This window comes from Sabethes cyaneus, chromosome 2 (genome assembly GCF_943734655.1).
Source record: "Sabethes cyaneus chromosome 2, idSabCyanKW18_F2, whole genome shotgun sequence".
NCBI lineage: Eukaryota > Metazoa > Arthropoda > Insecta > Diptera > Culicidae > Sabethes > Sabethes cyaneus.
The window spans coordinates 8004762-8022204 of NC_071354.1; the positions used below are offsets into that span (position 1 = coordinate 8004762).

Sequence of the window (17443 nt, forward strand, 5' to 3'; positions counted from 1 at the left end):
CATATTTTCTTGACGCTCGCATTTTTGGATTTTTTGGAATGACACCCTATCCCCAACCTTGCCGTAAGACGTAGTCCTAAGTCAAAGGAATAAGTTGTCATCCGAAACTTGCAATTTTATCAGCAGATGGCATCAAACTTCTACCTTTTACTCGTCCTCTGTAATAAGCACAGTTTTATTGACAGTTCTAGTGGAATTCGTACAACTGCAGTGTCTTCTCATCCGAGAAAAAAGTTTTTCGTCATACCGGTGTGCGGCGGTACTCTTACTAGCATAAATGATTTAAATTCATAGTTTGGAGATTTTTTTTCAATCAAAATGCATTAACCGGCTCCTACCGGCTGGCTGTATCGGTCAAGGCAAACTAGCGTAGCGGTGGTGTAAGCTGAGTCGGCAATCGGCTTTTTTATTTTCGTTGCCATTTTAAAGTATGTCACTCACTGGAGGAAAACAGAGAAAAAAAAACCGATGAGCAAAAAGAGAAAAAACAAATAAATTTTATGAACTCCACCAGCGAAGCGACGAAGAAAAACGCGAAAAAAGTGTAACTACCTTTTCATCGTACCAGTTTTGTTGATTGCCGGGTTTCGTCGCCTGCCTGCCTGCCTGCTACGATTTCGTTTCGTTGCTGATCGCACGCTAAACCCTTACCATACCAGCTTGGGGTGGCTATTTTGGTCAGAGTTTCCGGTGCGGGGCTCTTCTAATATGGAAAAGCGTTTTATTTTTGCAAAGAGCTTTCTAGCTTGACGTTCGCATTGGTGATGGATTTCACACGGTGCGAATGTGGCTACTGTCCTGACATTGATGTATAGCTTTTTTCACTAAGGTACGAATTTATTTTCTGTTTCACCGCGTGCGTAGAAAGTCAGCCTATTTTTAAACCTGTTGGGGTAAATTTTGCATGCATTGTACCGATTATTTGCGCTTTTTTGAAAGTCCTCTAAAATAGGCCAACCTTGGGCAGTGGAGGGTTAAACGTGAGATCAAGTAACCGCGCTGGGTCTCGGGCTATCATCATTCGAAATGAAAATGAAACAGATGAAGCGAACCTTGCTGGCCGGGAGACGTCATGAGGGTGTAAATTTACGCACCCATTGTGGCACCTAAATTGGCAACGAATGAGCCAAGCGACGGGCACGGCAACCATGGCGGCAGCCATCGTTGCTAAGGTCAGCTGGACTGGTAATTTAAAACGGAGAAAAAACACAATCATCGAACAGGGGCTTGTGAATGAAATTCAAAAATCGGTTGTTGTTTGTGTTTAAAGACTCTACACTCGAATTCATATTTTAGTTTTACATTTTTGCTGATAATGTAAAAATGTTGCTAGTTGGTGACGACTTTTCATGCAGTAGATAACAACAACGTAGTACAGTAGAATTACTCAACAAAGATACTGCAAACACGGTAGGAATTTTTAAACATGCGTTCCTCACACACATGACTAGATTAGGTAGGTACATTCATTTTCCGCTGCAATCCAGTTGGAATGCCGCCTCTTCTTGCATAACTGTGCGAGACTGTGCGTACGTTTCTACAACTAATAATGATACAGAGCACTCCCGCAAAATATGTAGTAGGCGCTGCTGGTATGTCTATCTAAAACTGGGAGCGTGGTAGTGAAGCAGTGAGAAGAAAAACAAAGCAAAACCCCATTCTGCCGTCACTGTGGGACCGATTTACATATAAGCTGATTAAAAAAAATAAAATCCTGTCGCAAAATGTAACTGGAATAGTTACGTCATTGCGTGGTTGTGCGTTGTTCGTTCAACCTTTGGGGTTGTGATTCGAGTGCCCGATCCGGAGGAAAGTTGTTGTTTTGATGTCACTTTTTTTTTAACTGTGGTTGCAAACCAGCAGGAAAAAAGGATGTGAGTAACCCAAAATTTAATAAACATATCGCTCACTCAATAGCGATTATAGTCCTAAGCCGTTCTAGAACTATGTTAGTGTTCAACGAAAAGACGACGGTCTTTCGTCAGACATGTTCTCTGGAAACAACACTGCGACCAAATTGGATATGTTGTCGTGGAAGCTGAAAGGTCTACTGCACTAGACAGCGTCCCAAATCTCGGCGATTCTCTCACCAACCTGCCTATTGACGATGCTGTGATCAACCAGGCTGCTTTAAAGTTAAAAACTGCAAGGTATACAGCCCTAAGGGTTGTACGAAAGGGTGACGTAGGCCTATATCAGATCATTAGATCAAAGACTGCATTTGTAATGGCATAGCATCACGTAATGGCATATGTATGTATCTAAAAGAATCTGTGAGTGCCATTGTTTAAGTGAATGTTTAAAAGAGAAGAGCGAAATATTCAGATTCAATTCTCCATTGGACGCAATGGTGGCTTTGAAAATACGTGAACAGGGGTTCATAAGTACAACGCTAGCAATCATTGATACATAGAGATTTCTTTTGAAATCACTTGTGTGTATCATAGTAATAGTAATTGACCAGCCCACAAATTACTATATTAAATATGATTACGCGTAGCTTGACATGTTTCAATAATCTTACTTTAATTCGCTTGTGGCCTTTAAAAGGGCCATTGGTTACAAATAATATTAAAGCCAAAACACGTTCATCGCAAATATGACGTGCCATTCGAATGTCCTTCTCTTTTGACATGAATGGCAACAAGCACGTAAGTTAGCGGCGTCGATTCACTGTTTTTTGCTTCGAGAAGGTTTTACCAGTATACTTTCACAGCTTACCGCTTGTTACTTAGCAGAAAATATGGCACATATACAAAAATTTCTGTTCTATTTGTATAAGAGCTTTATTCTCCTACCACAGGGGTGAGGTGTTTCAAACCATCATAAAATAAATTCATGCCTCCAAAAAACCCCACTTGCCAAATTTGGTTCCATTTGCTTGTTTAGTTCTCAAGTTATGAGGAAATTTGAACTATTACGAAAAATCAAGAATATTCGACTCGGAACATTCGGCATAGACAAAGGCGACGGAATAAGGACACGGAATGGCTGCTTGGTATAGACCGGCGGTGATCGGGTCCCATAGCCTGCACACCGACGATAACGGCCAGTGAAGCATCAACTTTGCTGCTTTTCGAGGTCTAGTGATCAGAATCAGAAGCACTTCCCCCCCAAAGATATCCACTAAGCCACCTGGCCATTGAACCAAATCGACCATCGATGATCGGGTTTTCTCTAACATCACTAACGTACGTTCCCTATGGGGTGCGGATATCAACTCAGACCATTACCTAATAGCATTCTATGTGCGGTCAGAACTCAAAAAAGCATGGAAGAACTATCTAAGCATTTGGCAAATGAACTCCTATGTTTAAAACCGCTTTCTAATAAAATTAATGCCAGTACCAATACCAATCTAAGCACTGCCACTAGGAAGAATTTGGTCAGGGAAGGGAAAAAACGCCAGAAGGTGGACGTAGATCGTGAAGCGCTACAACTAATTGTTGTAACCTTAAACTAATAAGGTAGTATTGGTATCCTTGTATCGATCGATGTAGCCAATCGATGAGATGGATGAAGATGATAATCGATGAGATGGTTAGAATAAAAAGTACACTTGAGCCTTACGCATGTGGTTCTCGTTAGAAGCCGAAAGTCCCAATCATCATTTAACCAGTGTTTTAGTGGCGACGACGGAAAAAAATACGAGTATATGAAGGATTATACGACCAGTTAAAGTGATATTAAAACATTAAAATTAAGTATTAAAACGATTAATAGTGATTAACGATAGGTCGGAACCGCATGTTGGGGAGACTGTTTGTGATAATTAGCAGAAACGGGTGAAACGCAGCTTGTTGCCCACGTTTAAATTATCTGGTAAGAAATTCAGTACAAATACAACATTTATGCAGAAATTCCAACTAGTAATCAATAATTAAGTGATAACAATTGTGATACAAAAGGTGCTTAACGCGCTTTTCTGATTCCGCCATTGTGTTTTTTTTCTCAGCCTTGAGTGAAGAGATTGATCAAGAGTGATAGTGATCTGCTAATAAATTAACGCTGAGTGATATTAGTAACCTTTGGGGAAGTAACGGTGAGTGCCAGAGAAGCTAAGGAGTAATACGCGCACATAACTCATAACGTGATAGTTTCAATCTAGAGAGATTTAGTTGGGAGCATAACAACTAATCTCAAGTTTGGAAGGCAAACGGTGGTAAGTGAGCTAATCTTTCATTTTCACTGTTCACTCCTCACTATACATTTATAGTTCACTGAGAAACGCGAGAGATGGCCAATTCTCAGGGCAGCGCAAATTTGCTGGTTGGAACGATGGAACCGTATTGTATTGGTTCATCTTTCACCAACTACATAGAGAGATTGGGCTATTTGTTTGAAGTAAACAATATCCCCGAGACATCCCAAAAAGCAATGTTTATAACGTTAAGTGGATCGGCTGTGTATGATGAGCTGAAATTATTGTATCCCACAAACAATTTGACTACTGCGACATATTCGGATATTGTTACCAAACTTAAGGCGCGCTTTGATAGAGTCGAGTCCGGGTTAATCCAACGATATAAATTTAATAACAGAATACAGGGCATATCAGAATCAGTGGAGAATTTTCTCCTGGCTTTGAAACTTCAAGCCGAGGTGTGCGAATTCGGTGGTTTTAAGGATAGTGCAATCATAGACAGAATCATCGTTGGAATTAGGGATACCGATTTGAAACAAAAGCTTTTAAACAAAGATTCGTTAACGTTACCGCAGGCTGAAAAAATGGTGTTAAATTGGGAGCTAGCTGAGACACGAGCAAGAACGATAAACGATGACGCAGAGCATGTGGCGTCAATCAAAGATCGTTTGGGCAGTAGGAGACAAACTTATTATCATAAGGGCAACAATCGTGAAACAGAATACCGTAGGAACAGATCAAGAAGCAGAAGTCGCAGTTCGGGGCCTGTGTGGAGATCCAATAATGCAAGGAAAAACAAATATGCGGATTTAATATGCAATTACTGTGGGCTAAAAGGACACATTAAAAGATCTTGCTTTCAGCTTCGGAATATTAAGCGCAACTCAATAAATTTTGTAGAAGAATTTCCAAAAGTAAGTTTCGATGATGGAAAAACGAATGCAATGTTTGATAAGCTGAAAATAGATATGGATAATACCTCTTCCAGTGACGACGATCAAGATCATTATTGGAAACGTAAAAGTGACGGCGCACAGAAACCAACTACGACTCGCTAACAATCGAAACAGTATTAGGAGCAATATAGCCTTTCGAATTGAGAGTTCTCAGACAAGCAACAAGCGACCTCGGAGGTCTTCGAGTGAAAAGGAAGAAATATTCAGTGAATTATCTGTATACCCCAAAAAGAGAAAAATGGAAACCCCTAGTAAAATAACAATGCCTGTACTCAGGCGTTCAAAGCGTTTAGCACAAGCAAAAATTGAATGAATCAAATGATAAGTACACAAAAGTAAACGCGATCGAAGCGTTTAACATAGGCAGAATTATTTGATGCAAATATTAAAGTGCATGTAAAAGTCATTAAATCATTCTCAAATATTAGATAAGCAAACAGTGAATTATTGTTAATCAATCAAATTGTTATTAATCAGGATTTAAATTATATATTGATTAAGCTGAAAACTAAATAAGGGGGAAGAATTGTTGTAACCTTAAACTAATAAGGTAGTATTGGTATCCTTGTATCGATCGATGTAGCCAATCGATGAGATGGATGAAGATGATAATCGATGAGATGGTTAGAATAAAAAGTACACTTGAGCCTTACGCATGTGGTTCTCGTTAGAAGCCGAAAGTCCCAATCATCATTTAACCAGTGTTTTACTAATGAGACGCGTAAGTTCTATGAGAAGGTGAACCAGTCCCGCATAAAATACACACCGAAACCTGAATTGGCTGGATTGCCGTAATTAGCGCGGCCAATAATCTCCAATAGCAAGAGATGTAGTTGGACAGTACCACGCGGGCTGTTTGGGAGCCGTGCTACTACAGGTTAAATTTACACCTAAGACAAATGCTCCAGAAATGTCGAGAGTACAACGTGCCCACGCATCATATTTTCGTAGATTTCAGGGCAGCATACGATACAGTCGAGTGCGAACAGCTATCGCAGATAATGCACGATAATTCAGATATTTCCGGACAAACTGACGTGGCTGATAAATGCTGGCCTACAGCGAGTTATTTGCCATGTGCATGTTTCCGAGACACTTTCGAGTCTTTTTGAATCGCGCAGAGGGTTGTGGCAAGGAGATGGACTGTCCTGTATGTTATTCAACATTGGGTGGGCATCGAAACGAAAGGAACCATCTTTAGCAAAAGTACCCAACTCCTAGCCTTCGCAGGCGATATAGACATCATTATTAGAAACTATAAAATGGTGGAAGCAATCTAAGCAAGACTGGAAACGGAGGCTAGAAGGATTAGTTTACGAATTAATGCGCTGAAAACCAAGTACACGGTGGTCAGCGGCTCCAAATAAAATAATGTTTGCATCCCGCGGACAGTGACTATTAACTGCTATGAACTGGAAGTGGTTGATGCTAAAGGTCGTTGCCAATAATCCAGATAGATTGTTCCGCTTCAGTAGGTTGTTAACCTTCCTAATGCATTAGAAAAAAGTTACATATTATGCATTGGGGTCGAAAACGACCCAAGTTTTGAAATTGTCCTCATTCATCCATTTTCAATCCGAATTTCGTTTTCTTTACCTCATTTGAAAGCTGTGGCCAAAAACTGGCACCCAAGGTGTGTTAGGGGATATTTGTAGACTAATGGCCACTTCTGCGTCGGTTCCGGAACACCCACTACCAGGTCCCGGGGACATTTTTATACTTTGAGGTAATTCATTTTGCGGCACATCAAATCACATTGGCTTGATAAAATAAGATTAATGGAAGTACAATGGGGACATTTTGGATTCAAACGGCCATTTTCCCATTGGTTCCGGAACATCCGGTACCTGGTTTTTGAGGACAATTTTGAATTTTAGGATGATTTATCTTGCCACACGTCAAATTACATCAGCTTGATATCATTAGACTATTGAAAGTATAATAAAGACATTTGGAAGGCAAATGGCCACATCAGCTATGGTCCCGGAACATCCGGTACCCGGTTTTTGGGTCCATTTTTGTATTTCAGGATAACTCATCTTACGACACATCAAATCACATCGGCTTGATTAAATAAGACTAATGGAAGTAAAATAATGTCATTTAAAAGCCAAATGGCAACTTTACCACCGGTTCTGGAACATCCGGTACCTGGTTCCGCGGGACATTTTTGGATTTTGAAATAACTCATCGTGCGGCACATCAAATCACAACGCCTTGATCAAATAAGACAGTTACAAGAGGTTTGAGGACAATTTGAAGACAAATGGCCATTTCATCATCGGTTCCGAAACTTCGGGTGCACGGTTTATGAGAACATTTTTGGATAGGATAATTCATCATGTGGCACATCAATTCACATTGGCTTGATAAAATAACACTAATGGAAGTACAATGGAAAAAATCCAAATTGTCCTCAAACCTCTTGTAACTGTCTTATTTGATCAAGGCGTTGTGATTCGATGTGCCGCACGATGAGTTATTTTAAAATCCAAAAAAAAAGGAACTAGGTACCGGATGTTCCAGAACCGATGGTAAAGTTGCCATTTGGTTTCTAAATGACAGTGTTTTTCTTCCATCAGTCTTATTTTATTAAGCCGATGTGATTTGATATGTCGCTTTATGAATTATCCTAAAATACAAAAATGGCCCCAAAAACCGGATACCGGATGTTCCGGAACCAATGGGAAAATGGCCGTTTGAATCCGAAATGTCCCCATTGTACTTCCATTAATCTTATTTTATCAATCCAATATGATTTGATGTGCCGCAAAATGAATTACCTCAAAGTATAAAAATGTCCCCGGGACCTGGTAGTGGGTGTTCCGGAACCGACGCAGAAGTGGCCATTAGTCTACAAATATCCCCTAACACACCTTGGGTGCCAGTTTTTGGCCACAGCTTTCAAATGAGGTAAAGAAAACGAAATTCGGATTGAAAATGGATGAATGAGGGCAATTTCAAAACTTGGGTCGTTTTCGACCCTTAATGCATAATATGTAACTTTTTTTGCTGTGGCTTTTCTAGATGTCGCTGAAAGCTGAAGCTCCCCCACAATGCTAGTTTTCCAAAGTTAGGAAAAGTCAGAAAATTTCAAGTCTCTAGCTCGTTCCGTTACTGAGTATCAAGCTTTGTAAGTATGCCGATGGGTCGAAAACGACCCCATTGCACTAGGAAGGTTAACCGAAGGCCCTTATCCCGCTCACGGGGCTGCCATCTTAATGTGGGCGGAAGTCACTGTGCCCCCTTTCCTGTTAGCGTACGACAACCGAGGTTACGTAACGTACCCCAGCTGGCACCACGTGGAGGTAGGAATAGGAGTTAGTGAACAGAGCTTATGGAATGCACATGTTCACCCTTTGCCGACTTTATAGAGACTTTGTCTTTTTTATAGTCACTTTCCAGGCTGTGTGGAAGCTGAAGTTCGAAACGATCCAGAAATCGTTTTAGGTGAATTAGACTCATGGGCTTTTGCTCGGAGACTAGTCACAACTGAAGCGATTGAGTGGGCCGTGAACAGCTTCTCTCCATACAAATCTCCTGGAACAGATGGAATACACCCTATTCTACAGCAGAAAGGATTCAAGTACTTCAAACACATTCTGAGAAGGATGTTTGTGTGTAGTATTGCTATTGGGTGCATCCCAACTCAATGGCGTGAAATAACCATTAGGTTTATTCCTAAAGGTGGACGCGCGACATACGAGCAAGCAAAAAGTTTTAGACCAATCAGTCTAACGTCTTTCGTGCTTAAATCACTTGAGCGGATTGTTGATCACCACATCCGCGAAACGAGCTTAGTAGAAGTTCCTCTTCATTCAGCACAACATGCTTATCAAAGTGGCAAGTCTACAACCACTTTATTACATTATGTGGTGGATAAAATTGAGGTTGCTTTTTCACAAAAGAATCTTGCTTAGGAACTTTTTTGGATATTGAAGGCGCGTTTGATAACGTATCTTTCGCTTCCATTCTGGAGGCTGCTCGTTATCATAATGTGCCTTCAATAATTATAAAGTGGAGAGAACAAATGCTTAGTAACCGATTGCTTTTTTCTCTTTTTTCGTCCTTACGGCAAGCAAGCATTTGGAAGCAAAGTGTTTGTAGATGTCCACAAGGTAGCGTTCTCTCGCCTCTTTTATGGAACCTTGTGGCGGATGGCCTACTGAGGAAACTCAATGGTCTAGGCTATCCGTCATATGGTTTTGCGGATGACTATCTCATCCTAGTAGTTGGAAAGTGCATAAGCACATTATTTGACTTAATGCAGCAGGCACTACGTGTCGTAGAAACGTGGTGCCGAGAAACTGCACTTTCGGTAAATCCGAGCAAAACATCTATCGTCTTATTTTCAAGACGTAGAAATACCAATGGAGCTCGCGCTCTGCGCTTTTACGATTCGGATGTTGATGTTGTGAACGAGGTGAAGTACGTGGGGTTGATTCTCAACTCCAAGCTTGACTGGTCCACAAATATTGATTTCCGAATTAAAAAAGCGTGCATGGCCTTTGGGCAATGTAGACGAGCAATTGGCAACTCTTGGGGGCTTAAACCCAAATACATACACTGGTTATACACGGTCGTTGTCAGACCAATACTGGCGTATGGTTGCCTTGTATGGTGGCAGAAAGGGGAAGTTGTGACTGTCCAGACTCCAGACAAAGCTAAACCATCTTCAAAGGATGTGTTTAATGGCAATGTCTGGTGCATTTACTACAACTCCTACTGCCGCCCTAGAAGCTATTTTTAATATTAAACCTCTACACTTCCACCTGAAGCAAAAGGCACTAATATGTGTTTATCGACTACGCGATTGGCCTTTGGCAGTCTGTAGACGGTTCCACTGGTCATACTCGATTGTGGTTGCAAATTGTTGCTGAGGACAAGTTTGCCCTTGCTCCTAGCGATGTAACGCTCATGCGTACTTTCCCGTATAGGACTTTCTCAAGTGACTTTCCTCCTAGAGAGGATTGGATGTCAGGCTACATGGAAAGGAAAATTTCCGACTATGTGGTCTGTTATACCGATGGTTCCTTGTACGAAGGTCGCGCGGGTGCTGGTGTTTACTGCCGTGAGCTGGAATTGGAGGAATCCTATTCGTTGGGTAGTTACTGCACCGTTTTTCAAGCTGAAATCTTTGCAATTATGTGCGGAGCTCAGTTTGCACTTCAGAAAGAACTGATAGGCAAGATTATCTACTTCTGTTCTGACAGTCAAGCCGCTATAAAAGCCCTTTGTGCGGCTAATTCTAAATCTAAAACAGTCATCGCCTGCCACACCCAATTAGAAGAACTAAGCATTCTAAATGCCGTTCATCTGGTTTGGGTTCCTGACCATTCTGGTATTACCGGAAATGAATGGGCTGATGAACTAGCAAGATCTGGAGCAGAAAAGTCGGAAAGCCGGTTTTCGGACCGGAACCTGCTTTGCCAATTGCGGCATGTTGGATAAAACAAAAGATTCGATCTTGGTTTTCATCTGAACATGTACGTTATTGGGAAAATCTTGAAACTTGTCGTCAAACGAAAAGTTTCATTGTTAAGCCTTGTGAGAAGGTTGCGAAATTTCTTTTGCAACACTCAAAGGTAAATTGCAGTATTCTTGTCAGATCACTGACTGGTCACTGCAGCCTAAATTATCATATGGCTACGATTCAGCGAGCTGAATCGTTTCATTGTAATTTATGTGAATCCGACTACGATACACCATATCACGTAATTTGCAACTGTCTTGCAGTAGCACAATTGCGTCATAGGATCTTTGGATCCTACGTCTTAAATGAATCGGATTTTAGGAAACTAAAATTACGATACATTTTGATGTTTCTTACCGCAAGCGGTATTGAGCTATAAGCTCTTATTTATCATGAGTATACCCCCCAGGGGGTGTACTTTTGATAAGTTAACTACCAAGGATTGCAGTATCCCCTCGGGGGAACAAAAATCTCTCGGTATATATATGTTTGTGTTTGTCCAAATTCCTTATCCACCCCTTCCTATTCCTCCTGTTTTCCTTCCCGTCCTCGTCAGGTAAATGATGACACGGGCAAGATGGGCAAGGCACAAATCTTCCACATGATTGTGAAAAACGTGCTGCTCGAGCCAAAGATGCTGATACCTGATACCTGATACCTTTTTCGGGTTCAATCTAGTCTAGTCTGTTCCTAACCGAGTTTCAGTTGAGCTTAGAGATGAGCTTCCGCGTGAATATAGGTAGTTTTTTTGGACTCCTATCCAGGGATGGTTCGATCACTTTGACTCAATTTTGATTCATTTGACAGTAGCGTCCTAACCGAGCAAAATTTGACAAATTGATGTATGGGACATTTGTAGATAATAACTAGATCTACAATTTTGCTGAATAAAAGGTTGCTGTATCTTTTATAGTTACAGTGCTACAATGCTAGTACCTCATAAGTAACTAAATGAACGTTCATTTAGTTACTAAAGAGGTACTAGCATTGTAGCTCCGTAACTACAAAAGTTACAGTAACACTTTATTCAGCAAAATTGTAAATAATAACGAGTTCTACAAATGTCTCATACATAACTTTGTCAATTTTTGCTCGGCTGAGACGGTAGTGTCAAATGAATCAAAATTGAGTCTAAGTGATCGAACCATCCCTGCTCCTATCTACGAGCTGGAACTCTCTGGTAATCTCAGGTCATACCTTATCTTCGATGCTGCCTAGAACGGATCAATATTGGACAACCGCTAGATGCGACTGTCATCCTTAGCTATAGTTTTCCGGAGACGTCTAGTTACCAAAGTTTTGGGCCACGAAGACCATTGAAATGTTAGAATGTTTTTGATCTACTAAGAAAATTTGCAAGTTTGTTACTTGGCCATTTGAAGGAAAACGGCCCGCTGGGTTTCCGTGTAGCGATAACTCTGGCCCGTTTTGATTGAAATTATAACTGAAATTTACGATCAAGAACTTTTTTTTTTACTGCCAACATCACTAAATGTATTTAAAATGCGTCTAAATCGAAATGATTATTTTAGGTGTTTCAAAGTGTGCATAACATTTTGTCATATTAATTTATCATAGTTTTATCAATGTGGGCTAGTTAGAAATAATTTAGAATGTTTGCCATCTCTTTGGGTACATTGGTTAATCAATCTCGAAACACGATATCTAGACGCGTGTCGCGTCCAAAAAATTAAGTCGATAAAAATAAATCTAGTTTTAAGCAAATAAATCAAGTTGAATTAAAATCTTTTTGACCGACTTTAACCCACCGTGGCGAACGAGATTCCGTCGGATGGCGGCGTGCCTGTTCTCTAAGCCTACTGAGTTCGAACCGTATAACAGATCACCCACAAAACGGCACGGCCGTGTAGGAAGAAGGCAATTAAGTTATTAGTGTGTGCGGTGAAGCGAGATTAGGTCGCCTATCGTGTCAAAAATTATAGATAAAAACTATGCAGCTCAGCACCATCTCTCTCATTAGCATCTTCTAATTGGAAGGCCTACACACCGACCGACCGTACGTACCCACAAGACTGTTGTTGATTGCTTTTTCCCTAGATTTTCACTCTTTCCCCCATTATACGATTAATTTTCAATATTTCATCTGTACCGCATCATGACTTCGTTTGACAGTCGTTTAATATAGTTTTCTGGTGCTTTCTCGTTTCGTTTTCAGATCGCATCCGCAGCGGAAATTGATATTCCGCACCGCGTCGCGTCGTGTCACCAGAGCTACCAATCAACCACGCCTGCTACGACTGCGACGCTCTAGCATATAGTGTAGTCCCCAGACGTCAGACGGTAGAAGAAAGCGTCGGCGGCGGTGGCAACGCCAGCAGCGGTGGCGTTTCGATGGATGGATATGTGTGATAACTAAGTATTCGCCGGATCGCTTTTAATCGAATATTTATTTCGAATGACATCATTACTACACCGATTCAAGCGCGTTCGTTTGGCTAGAAGTGAAAAGTAGTAAATATCGGCAACGAACGGCAGAAACGACCGCACATTGATTTTTGCTCTCTTCTTCCCCTTGCCTTGCTTGCTTCCACTGCGGCAGTGAAATAGTGAAATAGTGAAACGAAAATTGTAAAAATATGAGCGCTGCTGTCAGCGCTGAACCGGCAGTCGCCGGCGACGGCGTTACCGCCAACAAAATCAACAATAACAATAATAGCAACAGTAGCAGTAACAGCAAGAACAACAATTATGAACACGAAGCACGAAACAATGGAACCTACGCATTCGGGACCATTTTGGAGCACAACACCCAGATGACGAATAACAACAACAACATCAACTCATCCTCGTCGGCCACCACCATCATGTCCAGCAGGAGCTCCATGTCCAGCCGGTCTTCCTCCTACCATATGCAGCATCTGAAGAGTGCCTATGGAGCATCCGGTGAGTAGACGAACGGCGCTGCGAAATGTCTTGCCTGCATGCCTTTTACGGGTTGGGTGGGTGTATGGGATGTGATAGGGGTTCCACTGGTGCACGGGTAGGCGATGCGGGGTCAACTTTGACCTTAGATTTTGACTGGGAGATATTTTTATATCAATTCCAATATCCGCATTCGAAAAAGTTTTGAGGTGTGATGATGATTTTGAAAGCCAGTCATCCTTAGCTGAAAGCAGATGCGACTAGCTTTACCCTTAACAGGGGATTCTTTAGAAAAATTCTGGAGTTCGAAGCTCAATCCTGTCTAGGACAAAAGTATTGCTTCCACTGAAACGTCGCAATACGGAAACTCTATTCTGTCGATCAATCAAACAATTGAAAAATAGATATATCTTCAATTGATGACCAACCTACCCATATGGTATGATAGCAAATTACCATTTAAAAGTGCGAAATAGCTTCTTCAACAGACCCGTCGAAGTCGCCAGTTGAACCCACACTTTTTGACAGCGAACGAGATGATGATTCTTCAATTTGAAATCCACTCCACCCCCAAAGGCCGACATGATGAGCTTTGTCCAAATTTGTATCCGTACATCATTGACACTTGGTTGGATTCTTTCCCGTCGTTTGCCACCCCGCAACACTGCAAATGTTTATCTTCTATTCTCGCGAGCGAGAGGAGCGAGTGTTTTCGAGTTCTAACGGGCCTTGAATGGACGGTGACTCACTTGTTACTTTAATAGAATTATTAATGTGGATTAGTTCTACCTACCGACCAAGAGCAATGCACATAATAGAAATATGACTTAATCAAACATTCGATCGGCAATCTATCAGATATTCTGCCAAACTTATCTCCAATTTGATCGTTTTCAAATCTTGAGGAAGTGGGTGCAGATCACCCAACAAAAGACATCAACTAGACATTCCATTCCATTCTCAGCTACAGCTTTGAAGCACCGTGGAATTTTATGGCAAATATTGACATTCGCGCGCTTCGTGGGACTCGCACGCACATGAGGTCATCCTCCGTTTTGTCCGATAATTGCGCCTCCCACGAATTCGAGTGGTGGCCTAAAGCCAATCGCGATGGTACGCAATCGCTTGCGACGGCGGTGTGGTCAACATGATAATGATTTCTTTTCAATTCTATTGTAGCAAATCGAAAAAGAAATCGACGCGCAACAGTTTAAATTTAGTTAACTGCTCAGTTGATCGTAGTAAACGTTTGTGGGAACTGTCAAACTGTGAAACACACCGCTGCGCTGGCTGAATGGACTTTTTTTATTTGCCAATACGCTAGAAACTAGTGATGTAAAGCAGCACGCCGGCACTTAATCTGCTGGCACTGAATGGAGTGAACTTTTTACTCATTCATTGTCGTATCGTATCATACCGAACCATAAACCAAACGAAGCACCGCCGTTTCTTTGCCCGCTACCATTAAGAGATGTAATTTAATCCGCTCACAAAACCCAATTTACGCTTTAATGAGCCTGAAAAGAGCGCGCGCGGGAGCCTCAGGTGACAAACGGTGGCGGTACCGATTCCGCAAGCAAGTGAAAAAAAATAAATCCGAAAAGAAACGGAGTACTATACCTAGCTATCTATCTAATTCATTTCACTGCCTATGGGCGCTAGATTTCTTTAGCCTCTATTGTGTCGACACTTTGTTGGCTTGCAGGGTGGCAAGTGGCAAGGTAATTCGGGTGCTTTCGGTGCAAATTGGATTTTTGGCAATTCAAACGACCAAAGCGGGGAAAAAAATCTAGTGCCGTATTTATGCGAATTTTTAATACAAAACGACCTGAAAACGTGCAAGTGAAAATTTTTGGGGGACTGCAATAGACTTATTTACTATTTTACAGCAACATTAATCGCAGTGTGCCATGGGTTTTGCAACTTGGCGATTGACAGAAAATACTCAAATACGGAAAAGAATTGAACAAAAGTTTGATTTTTATTCCGTAATAAAATAAAGTTTCAAATTTTTATCCGACGGATCTTTATTCCTCTTATTAACAGCAGATTTTGGCCGTTTATCAGAAAAATGGAAACTGTAGCGGATTGAAAACTAACTATTCCTGTTCTCTGTCTCTTGCAACTTTATGGATTTCACCTGCATGACAATGTTCCGCCAACAAACTCGGTCCATGACTGTCCGTCTCCAATTTCATGACTGTACCTCGTTTGCCAGGTCTTGCATCCTCATGCCAGGTCTAACCATCGAGTACGCTGTGCACCTCTGCATCTGGTACCAAACGGACTCGAGGCTTAAACCATTTTTGCGGGGTTGTTGTCTGGCATTCTCACAACATGTCCCGCCCATTATATCCTTCCTGCTTTAGCAACTTTCTGGATACTGGGTTCGCCGAAGAACTGCCAGCTGTTTCAAGTCCTCGCACTCCATTTCTTCCAGGCGGCGCTTCTTATCCCGGAAAAACTGAGTTTGCCTTCTTTTTAAACAGCTGTTCATTTTGACTGACCTCGATTCAGCGCACCACTACATAGATTTTCAAATCATCGGCGTACAAATTGGTATTTATAACCAATCGGAAATGCAACTTTGTGGAAGAATATGTAGAACAAAAGTGATCTCAAATTGCTCGCTTGCGGAACCAGGCCCGGCATATTGACATATTCTGGTGAAGAAGCGCGTTGGCTGTGTTGTGGCATCACCGTTCTTCAAGTTGGGTCTTGGGTGGGATGATAATAGAAGCCCAACTGTATGGTTAATTTTATGGAAGGTCACTTTCCAATTCATCTAGGTGACATCCACTAGCACTCTGCCTTCCAAAATCGTCAAACAAGTTGTTGTGAGTCTACCGGGAATGAAACCACGCTGATCAGAGGAGGAATGAAACATCGTGGCTTTGGGGATTTCGTCACCTACAATCATCTTGCACAACTTTGAGGCGATTTAAAGTATTATATACGAGAAAAACATGTTTGACAACTTCCAGTTCGTAAGAAATTCTGCTCGCTCAAATCACCAGCTGATAACGAAAGCTGATCGCGGAGTTTAGATTGGATTTAGAAAGGTTTAGGATTGGATTGAATTGGATTTGGATTATCATATAAGCGTTACCATGTAAACGTTACCATTTATGTTCTATCTCAAGATAGGTTTACGAAGTAATTTGAACGTAGCACGACCTGGGCGTTCGCGGTGGTCGACAGAAGCTTTAAGCCATAGAGTCGCACCCGACTCCCAACTCTCAAAACCAAACAGCTAGTCCGTCGCCAAAACCCAAAAACCGACTGCTACCAAGTGCCCCGCTGTCCCCGCAACCTGCATAATTATACTTGGGTTCGCAACTGCATAAAAATTTCTCTCCCTTGTGAATTTATAAAATACCTAAAATTTATGTTTTGCTCCTAACTTTCTTCAGGGGTTCACCTTACCGGCTCTCACCCTCTCTCTGGTTAGTTTTCCTTGCTAATCGAGATGACTTTAGGTTCTAGGACACTTGGATCAACTTTTGCACAAATCTTACTTGACCTAAATGGAATTCATTAAAATTAAATTAATTCAATTAATTATGAATTTTTGCAGCACCTAAAATTTGTATTTCAATCATTAATTAAACAAATTGTAAGATTTTTGTTCGATATACAAACGGATGTCCAGAAATTTTGCTCATTATCCCTTTGAAACATTAAATTCCTAGCCGCGTGTTCCATAAAACTTTTGGGAGACTTTTATGAGAATTAAGGATATTCAAGTGTTAAATGTGACCGCTGTTCATTTACTAATTAGTTAAAAAGCCCTACACCACGACATGGTTCAGTTTTAACATAGTTTTAACTTAGTCTTAGCCTAGTAGGATAGCCTTTTTACATTTATTCAGCGAGCGCTTTTGTGCGAGCGCCACTTTTTCACTAGTAGTGAAGACCTTCAAAATAGACACTGAGGGTAACTGCTAGCTGGGTTTATACAAAGTTCCGACAGATCTTGCAGAAATG

At 41.3% G+C, this 17443-nt stretch overlaps 1 protein-coding gene across 2 annotated transcripts in view; it reads left to right on the forward strand.

Moving 5' to 3' along the window:
• Positions 1 to 17443, forward strand: part of LOC128738870 (echinoderm microtubule-associated protein-like 2) — an 83621-nt gene that overhangs the window by 52426 nt on the left and 13752 nt on the right. For both annotated transcript variants that reach the window (XM_053834325.1, XM_053834324.1), the window contains exon 2: positions 12750 to 13477. In XM_053834325.1, the coding sequence (XP_053690300.1) occupies positions 13171 to 13477 (307 nt within the window). In that variant the 5' untranslated portion in view covers positions 12750 to 13170. The remainder of the gene's footprint in view (positions 1 to 12749; positions 13478 to 17443) is intronic.